The sequence below is a fragment of the Podarcis cretensis genome, assembly GCF_951804945.1.
Source record: "Podarcis cretensis genome assembly, chromosome: 11".
In the NCBI taxonomy this organism is placed as follows: Eukaryota; Metazoa; Chordata; class Lepidosauria; order Squamata; family Lacertidae; genus Podarcis; species Podarcis cretensis.
Window position 1 is genome coordinate 6,788,841 of NC_137180.1, and position 19,001 is coordinate 6,807,841.

Sequence of the window (19,001 nt, forward strand, 5' to 3'; positions counted from 1 at the left end):
GTGAGGATCCAGAAAGTAGCTTTGTTTTTCTAAACTGAAGCAGTAAATATTTTACAGGAACTAAACTTCAGAGCTGTGGAACATTTTGTCCTCTCTGATATAACTCCCAAATATGCTGGAATATGCGAAGTGCCTGGAGTGATATCCTTTGTCCTACTGCCAAATATTTGTAAACTGTAACTACTTATTGACTGTAAGGATGCAACTGTGTATATTCAACAGGGAATATTATGTATTCCCTTACTATGTAAGATGCTGTCACACTCTGCAGTTAGTGTCACTGCCAACATGCAGCCATGCCAGCTACAACATGAGGGACAGCAGGAAGGACCAGACAAGCTATTTAATGGAGGGTGGGGAGACATTTCTTACAGCATTTCAGGAAGCCACTGTGTGGAGGACCTCTTGCCCCTCCGGGAAAACATGCCTTTAAAATGTGGTGGGGCTTCCATTAGCCCCGCCAGCCTGACTAATCATCAGGGATGATGGCAGCTGTAGTGCAGCAACATCTGGGGGGCCTCTGGTACCCTACTTTTGATGTAAATAATAATAATAATAATAATAATAATAATAATAATAATTTATTTATTTATTTATACCCCGCCCATCTGGCTGAGTTTCCCCAGCCACTCTGGGCAGCTTCCAATCGTGTATAGGTTATTATTTCTAAAGGTTTTTAAAATTAAGTTCACATAGAAGTGCCCAGTCCAAACTCTTAGTAAAATACTAATAATAATAAAATGTTATTCATTATTAACGTTTTATGGCAATTGCAGAGACAAAATGACGTTTCTCCAAAAGCAGAGTGCTACCTTAAGAGATTCTCCACAGTGCTGGAAGAACTGCTTTAATCCCACATCAGTAATTCTCTGGGCTTCATCGTGGCAATGATCAAGAGTGAAACATTGGGGGTGGCGACTCCCCAAACTGATCAACCACTCATCATTCAAGCAGTGGCAGTTCATCAGGTGGGTCTCCTTCCCTGGGGACAGAGAAGCCAGGTTTTTTAATCTGCATACTGATACTTATAGCATTTTATTATTATTACTTTTTAACTAAACAACAGAAATAATATTGAGGCAAACAAAGGCTTTGCCCCGAAAGTGAAAATTAAAGACAAGCCAAGAGTAAAGTATGTCTAGAAGAATAATGTGTTCCTGGAATATGCTATCAATAGTACAGTACTTACTATTTAGTCAAGTAGCCTCCAATGCCAAATCGTATTACTCCTAAGGATTTATTGACATCAATGGCAAATACACAATCACATCATATGTTCAGAAGCATAGCCACAACAGCTTGATTTTTAACTCTACTTTGCTCCAGCACATAGATTCAAGCTAGTTTGAAAACCTTAAGAGGGCTACACACTAGCATGCTGATTTAAATCAAAACAGAGGTTCTCACAATGCTAAAGTTGATGCCAAAGGCCTTTGTTTGTGGTGGTAGTGCAGATGAGCAGAGGATACAGAACTGTGGAAAGCACTCCTGGAATTGTGGAGAAGCATAGGGAATCATCCCTACGGATAACCTGCCCCTTTGCATGGGATACACTACAGCAACAAGGTGAGGTAAAGGTAAAGGGATCCCTGACCATTAGGTCCAGTCGTAACCAACTCTGGGGTTGCGGCGCTCATCTCGCTTTATTGGCCGAGGGAGCCGGAGTACAGCTTCCAGGTCATGTGGCCAGCATGACTAAGCCGCTTCTGGCGAACCAGAGCAGCGCACGGAAACGCCGTTTATCTTCCCGCTGGAGCGGTACCTATTTATTTACTTGCACCTTGATGTGCTTTTGAACTGCTAGGTTGGCAGGAGCAGGGACTGAGCAATGGGAGCTCACCCCGTCACGGGGATTCGAACCGCCAACCTTCTGATTGGCAAGTCCTAGGCTCTGTGGTTTAACCCACAGCGCCACCCGCGTCCCTTAACAAGGTGGGGAGGGGAGAATAAAAAAGGGACAGAAGGTATGAAAGGAGACGTACGCCATCCTATGTGATCCATCATTCATTCATTCATTCATTCATTCATTCATTCATAAGATGTTTGAGACACTTTTTGTATATAAAAATGGATAAACCAATGAAAATAGTTTTTGAAAAGCACAACATCTAGCAGAGAGAGCAGACAACTCATACCTATCGTAGAAACTTAACAGAAAGCACGTGGGGGAAACAAAAGTCTTGGGCGAGGAGGAAATTCTAGTGAATGCATTTTAAATATAATAGGCAGCAGTGTAAGAATGCAACAATATACATTTTGTCATAATATAAAGAGATTCTCTACTCCAGATAAAATGCCATAAACAAAACAAAGTAGCATATGAGGACCAATGACTCCAGGATATAAGATAATATGAAATATAACTAGCAAACATACGGAGCCTACCTAGTTTCAAACCCAGGAATTAGGAAATGAATTCCCAACCTTAGTACCTCATATTATTAGGGAAGGGGGAGAAATTCTTAACTAATTCTTACTTCCCATAACAATCTGCTACCTGAGATGCATCTATTCTTCAAAATTCACATTTATCTGAATTTTGTGGTGCAGTTCTCAGACAAAATGTGTACAGAAATTCATATACTAGGGGAAATGTCCGCAGCAATAACAAGCACACAAAATATATTACATTGGGGAATTATTTTTAGAAATGTGCTTATTAAGAAAAAGTGCAAAAAAAGTTTATTTGAACAATTGTGCACTAAAATGCTAGTGAAGTTTTGTGAAGGCTTTTAAAAAAAGTTGATATGGAAATGTAGCAATATGAACTTAACACTGGAAAAATAAGAAACAAAAACGGAGGAATTCTTACTTTGTACATACTGATGGTCTTTCACCTATGCCATCACTGTTTTCACATGAGGACCAATACATCTTAAGAGCAGTAAAGCATTTTCTTTATTACACTTTACTGCTGCTTTTAAAATTATTCTGTTTTTGCATGTTGTGGCTTACATTGTTTTATTGTAAACTATGGTTGGATAGTGTTTTCGAGGTTACCAGCATGAGTCTGACCAAGCTGCGGGAGCCAGTGGAGGACAGGAGTGCCTGGCGTTCTCTGGTCCATGGGGTCACGAAGAGTCGGACACGACTAAACGACTAAACAACAACAAAAAGTCTGGAATCTGTTTGATGAAGGCTGGTATATAAATTTGTCAATCAAGTAGATAAATAAAAAAAGCAGAAGTGTCCAATTAGTACAATAGCTACCTTTGTTTTCAGCCTAACAAACTAATCAGATTTGAGGAACTTGAGGACCGCTGCTCACAACTAGGTCCAGCCTTGCATGAAGAATAGCTGAGCCGTCGGTCATGCCCGGTTTCATTCCCAGAATCAGATTGTGCTGTTCAGCTCCCTTGTATCAACTTCCTCCAGCAACAGCGCTGATGATGTCAGCTAATTAGTTCTGCACTGCTTGACTCTGTGCGCAAGACCCAGCTTATTAGCCCCAGCATTAAAAAACCCATTAACATCCCAAAAAAAGAAAAGAATAACCACCTGAAATTATATGCACATATTCACGTAGCCTCAGGCTTGTTAAAAGCCCAGCATTTCTGCTAAATACAATCCTGGCAGTATCTAAAAGTGTTTGTCTCCAAGCCTTCCCCTGCCCACCACCCTTCTCGGGGGAAACAGCTTTTAATCCTCAACTGGTGAAAATGATTTTGTTCCCTGTGGTTCACTCCCAGCTGATACCTCCTTTGTTCGTTCCCTGGTCTCTTTCTTGTGTTTAAGAACCCAGCTCCTTCCGTCAGGATATGTTAAGCTACAGGTGACTGACTAGCAGCCCCCCCCCCCCCCCGCATGTGCTGTGGCCAAGGAAAGAGAGATAAAAGTCTCAGGCCTTAACATCCCTAGCATGAAGCGGAAAGAGCTAAACACTTTGTTTTAATGAAACTGCTTTAATGTGGGGGGGGGGAGAGCCATTTGATTCCTGTTGTCAGCAGTACTGTGGGAAGAGGTTCTCAAGAACTGAGTAAGTCATCCATGTGTATTTGCAAGGAAAGGGCTCTTTGAAGGGTTTGACTCTCCTCCTGTGTGTCCTGTTATCGTCACTCACTAGTGTACATAGCAACGGAATTAGCATTCAGCTGTTGGGTAAACTGTTAAGGAGACTTGGCCAAGAAACAGTGCAAGGAGGTAGCAAAAATCGCTACGTGCCCTACACATTTAAAAACTCATAGATCGGTTTCCAACATGTAGCTAAGGGGGGGCGAGGGGAGAGAGCTGCCTCCCCTAGAGCAAGAAAAACAATATTAATACTTAACTAACTGGGTGGTGCCACAGTTAGGACAGAGCCTAGGACTTGCCAATCAAAAGGTCGGCAGTTTGAATCTCCGCAACGGAGTGAGCTCCTGTTGCTCGGTCCCAGTTCCTGCCAACCTAGCAGTTCAAAAGCATGTCAAAGTGCAAGTAGATAAATAGGTACCGTTCTGGCGGGAAGGTAAACGGCATTTCCGTGTGCTGCTCTGGTTTGCCAGAAGCGGCTTAGTCATGCTGGCCAGTAAAGCAAGATGAGCGCCGCAACCCCAGAGTCGGCCATGACTGGACCTAATGGTCAGGGGTCCCTTTACCTTTACCTAACTGACCAATCACATTGGTTCTGTCCCCTCCCCAACAAAAGTCCTGGCTACACCCATGCTTCCCAACAGTGACTAATCACCTGACACAGAATTTGACCCTGTCTGTTTAAAAAATGGGAAAAAGCTAGATGTTCTATATATGCATAAATAAATTGAATATGAATCCCAGGGTTAATGGTATGGATTCGTACAGATAAAATGGTTTGGAAATATGCAGTTTGAGATTAAACCATTTTCTGTATATTTTGATGGTCAGGAGCCCAGTTTGGAGCCTTGAACCTGGCTCTTTTCAAGAGCTGGAACAGAGCCATGTTATTTTGGCAATGGTCTCCCATATATATCAATCATGTGTCTGATTGGCTCACCCTCAAAGCCTCAACAGCTCTTAATTTATCCGTCTTCGCCCTTCCTGATGTGTGGCTGATCACACTACCATATAAACTCCCCCAGGAGCAGCTGTGGCTCTACAAAGGGATGTGGACTCTCCACTGAAGTTAGGATGTTTTAATATCATACTTTATCCAAGCACAGAGACAGCATTCATAGTCTTTCACTGTCCTTATTTTATCCTCTTAACAATCCTGTGAGGTAGGTGAGGCTGGAGTGACCATCTCAAGTTTACCCAGTGAGCTTCACAGCAGAGTGGGGATTCGAATGCAGGTCTTCCTCTTCCCAGTTCAACACTTTAACTACTCCATCACACTGGCTCATAAAGCCTGGTTCAGCTTGACCTCTAGGATGGTCATGCATCCTCAGTAGTCTATTTCAATGGCTACCTGGTCTAAGTCCAGTCTAAAGATAAATAACTATAAGAAGGAAGAGCAGGGGCCTTGAAGTTGTCCATAAATAATTAACAGTTTGACAAGTGCATTAGCATATACATTTGTAAAAATTTATGCCTTCATTCTGATGTTGCATTCCTCTCTCTTTTTTTCTTTATTGTGCGATATTTATAAACTGGCTCTCCAAATGACTTTCCACGTGTCCCTAGAGGAGTGAGAGGCAATTTAGAGCAATAGTGAAATGCTGATGTTTCTCAACAACAGATGTGTTTAACCTGCGGCTTGCAGCTGTTGTTGGGCAACAACTCCCATCATCCCTGGCCATTGGCCATATTGGCTAGGAGCGGGAAGTCCAGTAACATATGGAGGGCCACAGGTTAGTCACCTCTCCTCTACAGGAAGCAAAGATAAATACAGCAGTCTAAATAAGGATAATACCACCACCACTGCCAATGAACACAGAGAAATTTCAAATACTCACTGCATGAATGAACATTATTCTATGAGAATCAGTACCATTTTTAGGGCTGCAAATCACACATACTCCTGTGTTCAAGAGTATTTTATTTAGGGGTGAAGTTTTGCTTGGCACAAACAGCTCACAGATCAAGTGCTCTTTCAAAGCAGAGTCATCTGTTATAAGCTGTGCAAACAAACTGTTACCGATTTATTAGTTTAACTTTTCCAAAACAAGAAAAGATGAGGAGGGAAGGTATTCAGTCCAGTCTTAGTGTGGAAGGTGGAATCAGGGGACATTTTTTGTACACTAGCACCCGCACCCTCTGAACACCCATGTATGACAGTTTGGGGGTCCTTCAGTTTTTTTATATGGTCTTCAACTCATAGTAGCCTCCTCCTTTTCCTGTCCCATTTATGGCGGTTTCCAGCACTGCTTTTTTCCATGGTAGAGTGCTCCCCAAAGCTTCTCTTTGGCCCCACTCCTAGCCCATGAAAGCACAAGCAACCCTCTGTAGCCTGTCCATTGCCTTGGCTGTTACTGCTAACATTTTATGTTCTGTGAAAACATTCAGAATCTGTTAAGCAAGATTCAGTTGTTAGAAAGAAGAGTGCTGTTTTAGGTACAATTTAGGCCACATGTGCAAGGGACACAGGTGGCACTGTGGGTTAAACCACAGAGCCTAGGACCTGCTGATCAGAATGTTAGCGGTTTGAATCCCCGCGACGGGGTGAGCTCCCGTTGCTTGGTCCCAGCTCCTGCCAACCTAGCAGTTCGAAAGCACGTCAAAGTGCAAGTAGATAAATAGGTACCACTCTGGTGGGAAGGTAAACAGCGTTTCCGTGCACTGCTCTGGTTCACCAGAAGCGGCTTAGTCATGCTGGCCACATGACCCGGAAGCTGTACGCCAGCTCCCTTGGCCAATAAAGCGAGATGAGTCGGTCACGACCCTTTACCCTTTACCTTTACCTTTACCTTTAGGCCACATCATCTGCACCACACATATAAAACAGTATTACACTACTTTAACAATCATGGCTTCCCTATTCCCCTCACAGAGCTACCATTTCCAGACTGGTTTAAAAACTGATCCCTCTTCCCATGGAACTCTGGGAATTGTAGCTCTGTGAGAGTACTACAGGTCCCCTATCAACTCTCAGCATCCTCAGCAAACTACAGTTCTCAGGATTCTTCGCGGAAAGCTGTAACTATTGGAGTAGTATAATAGCGTTTTAATTGCATGGTGCCGCTTTGGCCTCAATCTGAATGCCCCACCAAAAGTGGTGAGTGTTCAGAAGGTAAGGCTCAGCGTGTATTCCCAGCTTCACGTTAGCCTCTTTGGATCCTGGTAATCATATTGCTTGAAAGTTATTTCCTTGTTATTTGCTTGTTTCCTCAATCATTATTTCCTTCAATTTTCTTCCCATAAAGTTTAAACCTTGTTTGCAACACCAACCATGCAGAAAGCATTCACTTCAGAAAATCAAAAGAAATAAAAGATATGTCGGGCAATCCTGGCTGCATCCAAGTCACTGGAAAGTTCACCACAAAGGTCACCACAAAGAACTCTGCATTACCTGCCCTCCAGGAAATCAAACTTATTTTACTATTTGGCTTATTTACTGAAGTTCATACATAAGTTCACCCATTCCCTCCCCTTACTGAAACTTTTGCCATAAATTTGCTCTTTTCTCTCTTGTTTGCAAGCTGCTTCAACCACAAAACAAACCAGAAGTTTTCTGTAAAGATTCAAAGATAAGGCATAACGCTAACCTTGGTTATTAAAAACAAAGCACAAAAAGGCAGGAAGGCATTCACTTCTACAACATTTATGCAGCATTAGTAAATTGCAGCACTTGGCTTTGTCTAATTGCCCACCTTTGTTTGCCCAAGGTGTTCAGTATTTGCTTTGGAATTCAGTGTGGGAATGTGACACAAGCGCAGGTGTACCTGCTACAGCAGTTGACCTTCAGTTTGTTTTCCTCCCTAGCCACAGCCCTAAGCACGCTCCTTTTCTCAGAAATTTGCCAGAAGGAGCCGGCCCACTTTCATGCAATGGGATCTGGCACTTTAAACAAACATCGTTTTGTTTTTGTTTTTCCTTTTTAAGGAAGGAAGTAGTAAAATGAGAAGCTTAATTTCTCTGTAGAAAAATTACAAGGCCCCTTCATTATCCAAAGATAAGAAGCCATGGCTCTGTAGCCAGAAATGGCTCATACAGTGGGGGCAGAGCTGCTCTTTCCTAGCTTCTCAGAAGGAAAGTTGCTCTTGCCTACCAGTAGGAGCAAGGGGTAAAGCGGCAGGAAGACTGGCACAGTGCAAACACACCAGCAGGAGTGATGGATTGGCTTCATCAGTGCATTTGCACCACTCCAACCTCACCCCCTGCCTCCTTGGATGCAGTAGCAACCCACCTGTCCAGAAGGTAGTATAGCAGCTCTGCCCCACATGGCAGGTTGGATCCAGACCTTCTGTAAGCAGAAGGCCTCCTTCTGTTCATAGAAGTGACTTGGATCCATCAAAGGATTCTGCTGGATTCTTTGATGATAGGTAGACGATAGATACACGTGGATTTACTATATTGTGAGGCAGGAAAACATACACAATAAGTATAACTGGCTGTATCACAGTGCTTATTATTTTCAGAGTAAACCCACTGAAATTAATAGACCTAAGCTAATCATGTCGATTAATTTCAATGGGCCCACTCTGAGTATGACTGACAATGGATGCAATGCAACAGGTTCCAGCAGGTATCACAGGCATTGCTCTACTAATGCGATGCCTGTTCACACCATTACAGTATGTTTTCCAAATTGGCAGAGAGCAAGCACCAGAAAGAGCGGTGAGGGGGGGGGCAATGGGGTGAGGGGGGCCACAGAGCTGTGTGCACCATGTAGGCTGCCTGGCACCCTGAAAGCAAGCCTTCTGCCCTCAGATGTCTCATCACCACCACTGAAGTAATTTTCATCTGCCCATACAGTTAGTTTCTGTGTGTAGAATTGGGAGGGGGGATTTTTCTGGACCAACAGGCATATATCAAATTTTGAGGGTGTGGAGGCGCCAGTCAAAAAATAGCTGCTATGTGGGGATGTGACATAACAAATGGCTGCCAGGGAGTGTGTGGTGTAAGACAAAATTAGACAAGACAGCCTCCCTGACAATCTTATGCTTTCCGTACTAAGTCAGCTATGTCCTACTGGTCCTGATCATTGACTGGTTCTGAATATTGATTTACACAAACATACACTGATGCTGTTGCTATCTAATAGCAGCAAGGAACATTCCTCAGAACTAGTACAAGATGCCCATACATGATCTCATTTCATAGAAATTGCTTAGAAGGTGCTTTCACATTTTGCTCAATAACTTTCTTTTTAGGAGGACTATAGAATCATAGAATCATAGAGTTGGAAGAGACCACAAGGGCCATCGAGTCCAACCCCCTGCCAAGCAGGAAACACCATCAGAGCACTCCTGACATATGGTTGTCAAGCCTCTGCTTAAAGACCTCCAAAGAAGGAGACTCCACCACACTCCTTGGCAGCAAATTCCACTGTCGAACAGCTCTTACTGTCAGGAAGTTCTTCCTAATGTTTAGGTGGAATCTTCTTTCTTGTAGTTTGGATCCATTGCTCCGTGTCCGCTTCTCTGGAGCGGGACTCCCCGCTCCCCATGAAACCTCAGAACCTGGGTCACCCGCCCAGGGCACCAGTGAAAGGCTTTGCAGGCACCATGGTGCCTGAATTTGCCAGGCTGGTTACCTTAGGATTTATCCATTCCCAAAGGTACTTACAGAAGGACTCATCTCCTGCAAGCCGATAAAAACGTTGACAAACTTGGGAAACCCGAGTAATATCTTTATGAGTCAGCAGCGAGAATATGCAAAGCCACAATTCATCAGGAAGAAGGAGCCATGGTAAGAGCTTGCTGTCACTATGCCATTCCTAAAAATCAAAAAGATTCCTGTGTGTTGTGCCAAATAATTGGGGGGGGGGTAGGGGGTGGAAGAAAGCCAATCAACTTCAAAGTAATGGCACACACCTGAGCAAGACAGCAAGGAAATAAAACTCAGTTGATCCAATTTCAAAACTGTTTTTTCTTTGTCTCACTAGCAACTGTGAGGAGCCTATTCTTGATGGGACAGAAACACGTCAGTCTCCCATCTTAAAAAATTGTTTCCAAAACTTCTAACTTCTATGTTATTCAGCACACAAAATATACTTACCATAAAATATACTTACTGTATTTATTTCATCATATTCTTTAACAGCAGTTTCATGCTCCTGTCTGAGTTCTGTCCCTGTGGAAGCAAAAAGATTTTACTTGGGACCCCCTAAAGTTGCACTAATTCGACAAACCTTTCAGAATCCTTTCGATCAAAATATTGCATAACTTGACCTTATCTGAATTGCATTGTGTCTCAAAAAATCTGTAGCCTGAATTTTAATACCAGCCTATAACAGACATAAGTCTATAAGAATTACTGCATAGAAATGGGTTCCGCTATAACTGCAAATAGTGAAGCTCTCTTAAAAAATCCCGGTATTCAAATGGGATCACGTCAATTTTTGCATCATGACTATATATACCGTATTTTTCGCCCTATAGGACACACTTTTTCTCCTCCAACAATGAAGGGGAAATGTGTGTGCATCCTATGGGGCGAATGCAGGCTTTCGCTGAAGCCTGGAGAGCGAGGGGGGTCGTTGCGCACCAACCCCTCTCGCTCTCCAGGCTTCAGGAAGCTATCCGCAAGCTGTGGGAGACCCAGCTCTCCCAGGGCTAGCGGAGAGTTTGCCTGCACCCAGAAGCTTGGGGCGCACTGAGCTCAGCACACCCCAAGCTTCGGGAATAGCGCAGCGCACCGGGGGGGGGATAATTTTTTCCCCCTTTATTTCCCCCCCAAAAATTAGGTGCGTCCTATGGGCCGGTGCGTCCTATGGGGCGAAAAATACGGTAGTTCATCTATTGAATTACCCTGTGGGGGGGGAAATAAAATTGTAAGCCTTTTATCTAAAGAGAGGTTTGGGTGTTGTTGTTTTTCATATGACGCCTTCTGTTTGCTTCAGGAGCTCATTGGCAGATCAACTCGGCTCTGCAAAGCAAGGAGGAGGAGGAACTGACAATCAATAAATAAATAATCAATTAATCAATGGAAGTGCTGGATGCAAAAACACCCTCATGCTCCACATTTGTCTCCATTTAATTCTCCATGCAGAATTGAGGATCACAGAATAATATTCTGCAAGTATGTCACCCACCTCCATAAAATGCTCAGTGGTAGAGCACTTACTGGATTTTGCATACCCCAGGTTCAAACCATGGCATCTTCGGGTAAGATGGAGAAAGGAAGATTCGTGTCCAAATTCCTGGATGGCTGCTGACTGTCAACAGACCATATGAGCTAGATAGACCCTTCATCTTGGTATAAGATGGCTTCTCATGTTCCTGTCACCAGAGTGCAGCTTCTCAGCCTCACCCTGAAACCTTTGTACATGTATGCCCAGTGCTTTTTTCCTAAAAGAAATTTTTAGGGGTACTCTCATTTTCCAACACCTACCTCAATACACAAAAAAGGAAATTGTGGTGAACAATTCAGATATTTCTTACGGGCACAGAAGTTGAGATGTGCATACCAAGTTTTCCTATCTAATTCATTGGAAATAAGTAAAATTCCCCATTGAAATAAATGGAGGAGCTTGCACAGCAAGAGAGCTATGAGGGCAGGCAAGTGTTTTTTGTTTGGACTGTAGATTTTCTGAATGCAGTTACTCTTCCAGAGAAATTAGAAAATACACACTCATCATATTTTCAACAGATCAAAAGGCACTTTACTTGTCCAACTGATTCACACATATACATCTTCCTTTTCACTAAAGTGGACAGTGCAGATTGCCCAATGATGGATATCACATGCTAAATGTATTAGGACCAAAATCTACTGAGTTGCTTTAGGTGAGGCCCAGAAGATTATGGGGTTTGGGGTTTTTTCCTGTATACAATTGGTTTCACTTCTATGAAAAAACAAGAGATATGCCCCCCCCAAAGAAACCCACAGAATGATTGGCAGCTGTATCTCAGTTCACAATATATATATATAGGCATTAACTTACATGCATTTCCATTTTTTAGAAAACTTTTCCTTGTCTTCTGATTATTAGATGTTTTCTTCTGATCTTTACATGGTACAGTTGTTTCAGAGACGGAATGCATACTGGTCAGTTTACAAGGGTTGCAGCCTATATTAAAGCAAAAATGTGTAACTGGGTGGGGGGGAAGCTTATTGGAGCAATATATCTTATTCTACAAACATTTGGATACAAGATCAAGAAAAATATTCTGAGCCAAATCATCCAGGATGTCTGCCATCATCTGCAGAAATTACAGCAGATACGTGTCTTCCTGCCACTCATTCTGAAGCCTCCCACAATGCAAAGCATAAGGAAACAGGGCGGGGGCAGCTCTCATTTCTTGCAAAGACAGTGCCAACTGCCACAATCCTGTACCCCTTTCACATGCAACACATGGAAACAAATACAGTGGTGCCCCGCAAGACGAACGCCTCGCAAGACGGAAAACCCACTAGACGAAAGGGTTTTCCGTTTTGGAGGTGCTTTGCAAAACGAATTTCCTATGGGCTTGCTTCGCAAGACGAAAATGTCTTGCGAGTTCCTGCGGGGTTTTTTTCCTCCCCCCCCCCCCTTTTTCTAAGCCGCTAAGCCGCTTATCTGCTTATCTGCTTATCTGATAAGCCGCTAAAAGCTGCTGAAAGCCGCTAATAGCGCTAATCCGCTAAGCCGTCAATGGGCTTGCTTCGCAAGACGAAAAAACCGCTAGACGAAGAGACTCGTGGAACGGATTAATTTCGTCTTGCAAGGCACCACTGTACAAGAACAGAGGCTTTGACACCAAGTAGGTCACTCCAGATTTCACACACCTGAAGATGGATGGCTCTGAGACTTATAACTTCCTTTCCTTGTTCTTTCACTGGTCTGTGCTGGTCTTTGAATATGTTGTAATCTATTGAAAGAAAAACAAACAAAATTAAATGGGGGAAAAATACTCCACAGGAGCCAGTATGGATGGATGGAGTGTTTGACTTAGAGCAGCATTCCCCAGCCTGGGGCCCTCTAAATATTTTGCACTTCAACTCTCATAAACCACAGCCAGCATAGCCAGTAGTCAGGATGATGGGAGATGTAGTACAAAATGAATATGGAGGGCACCAGGTTGGGGAAAGATGACATCTATGTTGGATATATGGCTTCAATACCTTTCTCATTCTTGGGTAAGACAGTGACACAGTTCAGACATAAACCATGGCTTATCATTTGCTATCGGTCAAAGAATGAGCTATATCATCACATTCCCCTTCCTTGTTCCTTCCTATATGAGTCTATTCTTGCTTCTCACATCCAAATCAAGAAACCATGGTTTAATTGGGACTTACAAACCAGAAGATAAAACCAGGTTCAGAAGTCACAGGAAACTGTAATCAAGAGATAGACGTGCCAAAGCAAAGTACTGTTTTATTATTAAAATGATGGTTATTTTTTTAATTGTGTGTGTAGGTCACCTGGACACATTCAAATTAGGCAACAATGAATATGCAGGAGAGGATGGAACAGACAAGCACATGGCCAATAAATCAAAGTTTAATCAGTTCAAAATTATCATGCCTAAACTGAGCCACTGTCCCCTCTAAACTATCTAAAAGGAAAGAATAATAGCAACCTTTCTCACAATATTTTTGTGGAGAAGGACTTTCAGTTGGGCAAACTACAGATTAAGAACATACATGTTTATCTTTGAGGGGTTATTAAATTTTATAAGAAAATAAGAAAATATTAAACATAGCTTTGCATAGTAATAGGGATTAGATTGTAAGTAGATACTTTACACATCCTTAATGATGGCAAAAGACACCCGATATTGCTGTTTTGGTAAAACACAAACTTATTTAAACTATAATTAATCTGTTAAAAGGCAAATAATGTATTTTAATTGCTTAAATTAATTCACACAAAAGATATTCCAGAAGAAAAAAAAACGATCAGCTAATTTTTGCCTATGTAAGCACAAAACATGATGAATATATTTGTCACTGTATTTGAAACCCATACATTTTGATAACACATAATTATGATGCTGGAAAAATGTACACATAGGTGTAGAAAGTTCTTAGAACTATTGTGAGAGTTTCTTGTATCAGTTCTAATGAAACTCATTCCCAAGTAGCCTTTTAAATTAAATGAGAAGAGGCCTGCAGGGAAAACCACAATAAATCAAAGTTCTCTTAAAGACATAAACCATTGTTTTTTAAGGGATGGTCTATTAGTTTCTTTGTAAAACTTTAATCTTGACATCATGGGAAATTATCACAGACAACAAAATACATTCAATAATACATCACTGGGTGGTAAATATTAAAACATAAAAGGGCAAACCTTGGCTTCATCTCTCTCTGTGTGAAAGATGAACATACAGTGCTGGATCTCATGGAACACCTCTTAAGACCAACCGCATCTGTGCCGATTTTCATGGCCCCCAAAAGCTTCTTGCCTACAAAAGATGATGCAGTCACAGGTAGTTCCATAGTCATAACAATAAAAGCAGACTCAAGGGTTATGACATAATCATCTAAAAACATGGATGCGTATTTCCATATGAGGTAAAGGTAAAGGACCCATGGATGGTTATGCCCAGTCAAAGGTGACTATGACTTTGCTTCAGGCTGAAGGAGCTGGTGTTTGTCCAGACACCTTTCCGAGTCATGGCCAGCATGACTAAACCACTTCTGGCGCAAGAGAAAGACCATTTACCTTCCCACTGCAGCAGTACCTATTTATCTGGGACAGAGCAACAGGACCTCAGCACGTTGCATTGACTCAAACTGCCAGCTTTCTGATCAGCAAGCCCAAGAGATGCAGTGGTTTAGACCACAGCGCCAATATTTGCATATGAATTCATTCCCAAATATACATTCAGACCATCTTCTCTTTTAATTCACTGCCAAGCGTAAGGCATGGATGGTACAAAAGGCAACTTAAAATGGGCAAAACAGATATGGTCTGTGAGATCCATAGTCAGTTCTCCCAATATTTTCATAAAACAAATTAGAAAGTAAAGCTCAAAAACAGCTGTGGATGCTCTGATTTTGACAGCAGAGGTGGTGCTAGGGAGATAATGTTTAACTCTGCTCACCTACTTCCACAATCAATCTCCCCTCTCCAAACTGCTATTAGCTCTGCTTGGGAGCTGAAAACAGGCATGATAAAGGGAGTTGAAGGGAGATTCAGTCACAAAATCACGACAGAAAGGGAAAGGGTAAACTGTACTGTACTCCCTTAGAGCTCATCTTCTGTTCCAATCGAAATTAGAGCTCTGATCCAGTTGCTTTTTAATGATGACAAAGTGTTGGGAGAACAGACCATAGAGTTCCCACATCACACTTGTTTTGGTCCAGAAAATGTAGAGCAGCGTCACATGCTCAGCTTCTCCTTACATGAGTGACGAGAAAAGGACTTCCACCCCTACTCTGTTATCAAGAGTGGTGTCATAGCAATTAGACCAAGCAATAACCCATCTGGCTTGAAACCAGCCTTCCTAAGCTTTATGTTGATCAATGTAAACAGTTGTTTTGGCCATGCACTCCTGTTTATTCTTTGCCTTCTTTCTCTGCCCATGCATTATTGCAGAAGCATAGGAGCCATATCCATTATATGGATGAACATAGAACTGGCAGTGCCATCTGGTTCACCCCACCCAATATTGGTTCCACGCTATAAACATTACTAGAATAGCATGGGACCAGGTCACTCAGAATTCTTCTAATGTTATTAAGTAGAATCATAACAAATATCTAATATATTGGGAAAGATATTCATTCATAATTCCTGGCATTTCCTAGCCTTTTATTTACAGTGTGTCTCAGTTCTGCATGTGGCCAGCTCCATATTATTGGTTGTTTCTGACAATCCACATAAAAATGTTGATTTTTAAATATTCTTCCATTATTATGAGGTGGTCAAAGGGCTGCCTTTTTTAAATGTTCTCCATCTTTTTGTGAAGGTCCAAGCCACTCCAAGTGGCCAGAAAGCCTGGGAGCTGGTGAGTACATTAACAGGCAGGCATCTCTTCCTCCGTACAAAGTCCCTGAGAAAGGAGGCACGTCATCATTAGAGCAATTTTCAAACTCATTTTGCACACACATAGTAGCCTCTGGGTGCTACAGAAGCTTAACTGAAGGCACTTAAAAGTTTGACGTGCAACATATGGAAAGTGCAATCCTATATACATCTTCTCAGAAGTGTCACTGTCTTCAGTGGTGCGTGCACTCAAGTAAGTGCAACCTAGGTTGTTTAATACAAGCCTTTGCATTGGTGCAGGCTATGAGTTTTAAAACAATAAATCATATTTTGTGTGTTTATGGGTTTACAAAGGGGCTGAAGGCTATGTTCGTAACACAGAAAACTGAGACCCCACAGCCTGTATAGAATAAAGCCATTTCCATGAAATTTGGCAGATATCTACTTATATTCCATGTTCACAACAACGTAGCTATTTTGACACATTATTTTATGCAAAAGGGGAAAAAATCATATATATACATCACAATCCTTCTAGACAACATCAGTCTATTTTTACCTTTCAAAATGTGTCCATTCTCCAATTGTTTCTTTTCCGTCAGTAATAGACTAGATAAATGTTCAGGGCTGTTACATGAAAAAGAAGACTTTGATTCCTGTTTTTCAGGAAGGCTTTGCTGTTTTATAACCTCAGAACTTTTATCCTCACAGTAGCTTACGTCATTGTTCGTATATTCAGTAGCCTTAGGCTCATACATATTACCACCCTTATGGTAGTCGAGTGCGGATATTTTTGCTTCTTTAGAAATTCCAAAATGATGTTGACAAGGGAGAAGATTGCCACCAACCTCTTGCTGAAGCCTTTTGGACTTATTGAGATAACTCAAATAGAAGTAATATTTTGCCAAAACGCTATCACTGTGGTTGGAATCGAACTGGGGTTTGTCATTCCAAAATAGCTTCTCATCACCATCAGCTTTTATTCTTGGGACAAGAAATTCTTCTGTATTCTTTTTAGAACCTACTACTGATTTTGCAACACCCTCAGAAACATTTTCATGTATATCACCGTGCACATATATTGGAACTGTATTGGACTTAGGTTCTACACTATCAGTAAACTGGAGAAGCATGTCTAACAAAACGCAGTCACTACTACTGCCCAAGTAAGTGCTTTTATAACTGTCATTCAAACAGACTGAAGTACTGTTTTCTGAAGGGTTCAGTAATGTGTTCCCACAGAAACTCTTAATTTGCATGGTTGGATCTTTCATCAGGAATTTAAATTCTGTTTCCCTTTCTTCTCTGTTACAGTGGTTTCCATTAGATGTACTATTTGCTTGTTCTTCTGTGATATTCTTCCTTTCTAGAGTTTTAACCATCCCTAGCATATGCTCAGATTTAAATGCATTTCTCTGATCGATGCCTTTCTTTAGAGGCTGAAAGTCTGAACTCCCATCCCTTAATGCATCTTTTTTTACTTTGAGATGAAAAGGGATGTTTCTGTCTGTAGTCTCTCCAACATCATTGGTCCCACTGGAAGCTTTAGGTTTGAGAGTCCACATGAAATCTTTGCATTTGTTTTCTTTGATCTCCAAGAGCTTTTCTGTTCCTGGATTCCATTTTTCACAGATGTCAGAACTTTTTGTGAAGGAGTGTCTGCCTTCCAGCACAGATAAATCGATGAGTTTAATATTTTCTGCCTCAACATCACTGTTAAGAGGGCTTGTGTGTTCCTTGCTCTCTGGTAGTTTTAAACAATCAATCTTCACATCTGCAAATTCCTCATCTGAACTATCACTGAGAGGAGGCCAAAAAAAAGTTTCATTTTTGTGCAGGTCCACTGTAATTGTACATGAATCATCTACATTATGAGCATTTAAAGAACTGGCTTCTCTTGTGCTACTATGCATGTCATCCTCAATTTCACATTCTTCTGAAATGTTGGTGGAAAGCATAATATCCCTTCCTTCTCTCTCAGGCTTAGTTGCTTGAGCAGAACTCCTGCAAGGATGAGGTGACGTATTACAACATAAAAAAACAGGAGGAGTACATCTTTCAGCACGCGCCAAGCTATTTTCAGAGGATATGAAAGGATTTAAAACATGTGCATGTAACAATTTCATTTCCAAATCGTCAGCATTTTTATTTATGGCATCTTCACCACTGCTATTTTGAACCACTGTATCATAATCCAAGGTAGATTTTCCAGTTTCCTGCAGGTTGTCCCAAACAACAGATGTATCATGAAACAATTCTGCCCAGCTTGCAACCATTCTCAGTTTCTGTGTCTCAGGAATGCCTGCATCCTCAAGTAGTTGATTATCCAATTTTGATATGTAGGTACTGCTTAAACATTTTCTGTGTGGTGGTTCATTTGTGTTACTTGTTTCTTGTTCCGTTCTTGGATAGCTCACGCTAGAGAGTCTCTGAATTGAATGATTTCCTCTGCTTAGCGACTTGTTGGGCTGCTGAAAGCCCATGCTAGCACCAGCTACAGAATGTAATGGGATACCTTTGGCCTTGACTGAATTTGGGCTATTAGCATCACCAACAGTGCCAGACATTGTCCTTCCATAGAAAGTTAGCCGCTTAAGTCGTGAGAATGTCAGATTCTGTGTACATGCCGTATCAATTTCACTTCCAGCAGAGTGATTCTACCTTAGGAGACAGATGCTCAATCTGTTGAAACAAACACAGTTATACATGAAAGCTATTCTAATTATTTATTGGCAGTGCAAACAGGATAGTCCACATGAGTAAAATGTCTATTCTGTCATAAATTTTACATTCAGGGCCACCTTCTTAACCTTTGCATTTGTCTAATAGGTAGGGATCACCAACAATATTGTAGCAAAAACCAGCCCACTGAAGTGTCAAGCAGAATCAGGTTAATAGAAGAACAAAAATTCATTGTTTATGCATTTCAAATGGTTTTCATATCTTGTAGTGAGATGTCCTAAAAACGTAGTTGTAAGATGGCTTATCAATACCATGCAAGAAAAAACAAACAATATGGTGGGGAAGGGACCAATGAATTATTTGTACAAATGTTGTGGTTTTTCTGAAGCTAAGCAGATCTAGTCCT

The 19,001-nt window shown here is 41.6% G+C and overlaps 1 protein-coding gene and 1 long non-coding RNA gene across 3 annotated transcripts in view; one reads left to right on the plus strand and one right to left on the minus strand.

The window, feature by feature from the left end:
- The window catches only part of LOC307226993 (uncharacterized protein), a 45,033-nt gene that overhangs the window by 22,923 nt on the left and 3,109 nt on the right, over positions 1–19,001 (minus strand). For both annotated transcript variants that reach the window (XM_079996022.1, XM_079996023.1), the window contains exons 2-8: positions 16,473–18,595; positions 14,273–14,387; positions 12,763–12,845; positions 11,939–12,064; positions 10,067–10,125; positions 9,619–9,769; positions 813–982 (exon numbers count right to left, since the gene is read on the minus strand). In XM_079996022.1, the coding sequence (XP_079852148.1) occupies positions 813–982; positions 9,619–9,769; positions 10,067–10,125; positions 11,939–12,064; positions 12,763–12,845; positions 14,273–14,387; positions 16,473–18,480 (2,712 nt within the window). In that variant the 5' untranslated portion in view covers positions 18,481–18,595. The remainder of the gene's footprint in view (positions 1–812; positions 983–9,618; positions 9,770–10,066; positions 10,126–11,938; positions 12,065–12,762; positions 12,846–14,272; positions 14,388–16,472; positions 18,596–19,001) is intronic.
- LOC307227101 lies at positions 3,920–10,943 on the plus strand. Its single transcript, XR_013843810.1, has 3 exons — positions 3,920–4,140; positions 9,611–9,741; positions 10,895–10,943. It is a non-coding gene; the product is annotated as an uncharacterized lncRNA (long non-coding RNA).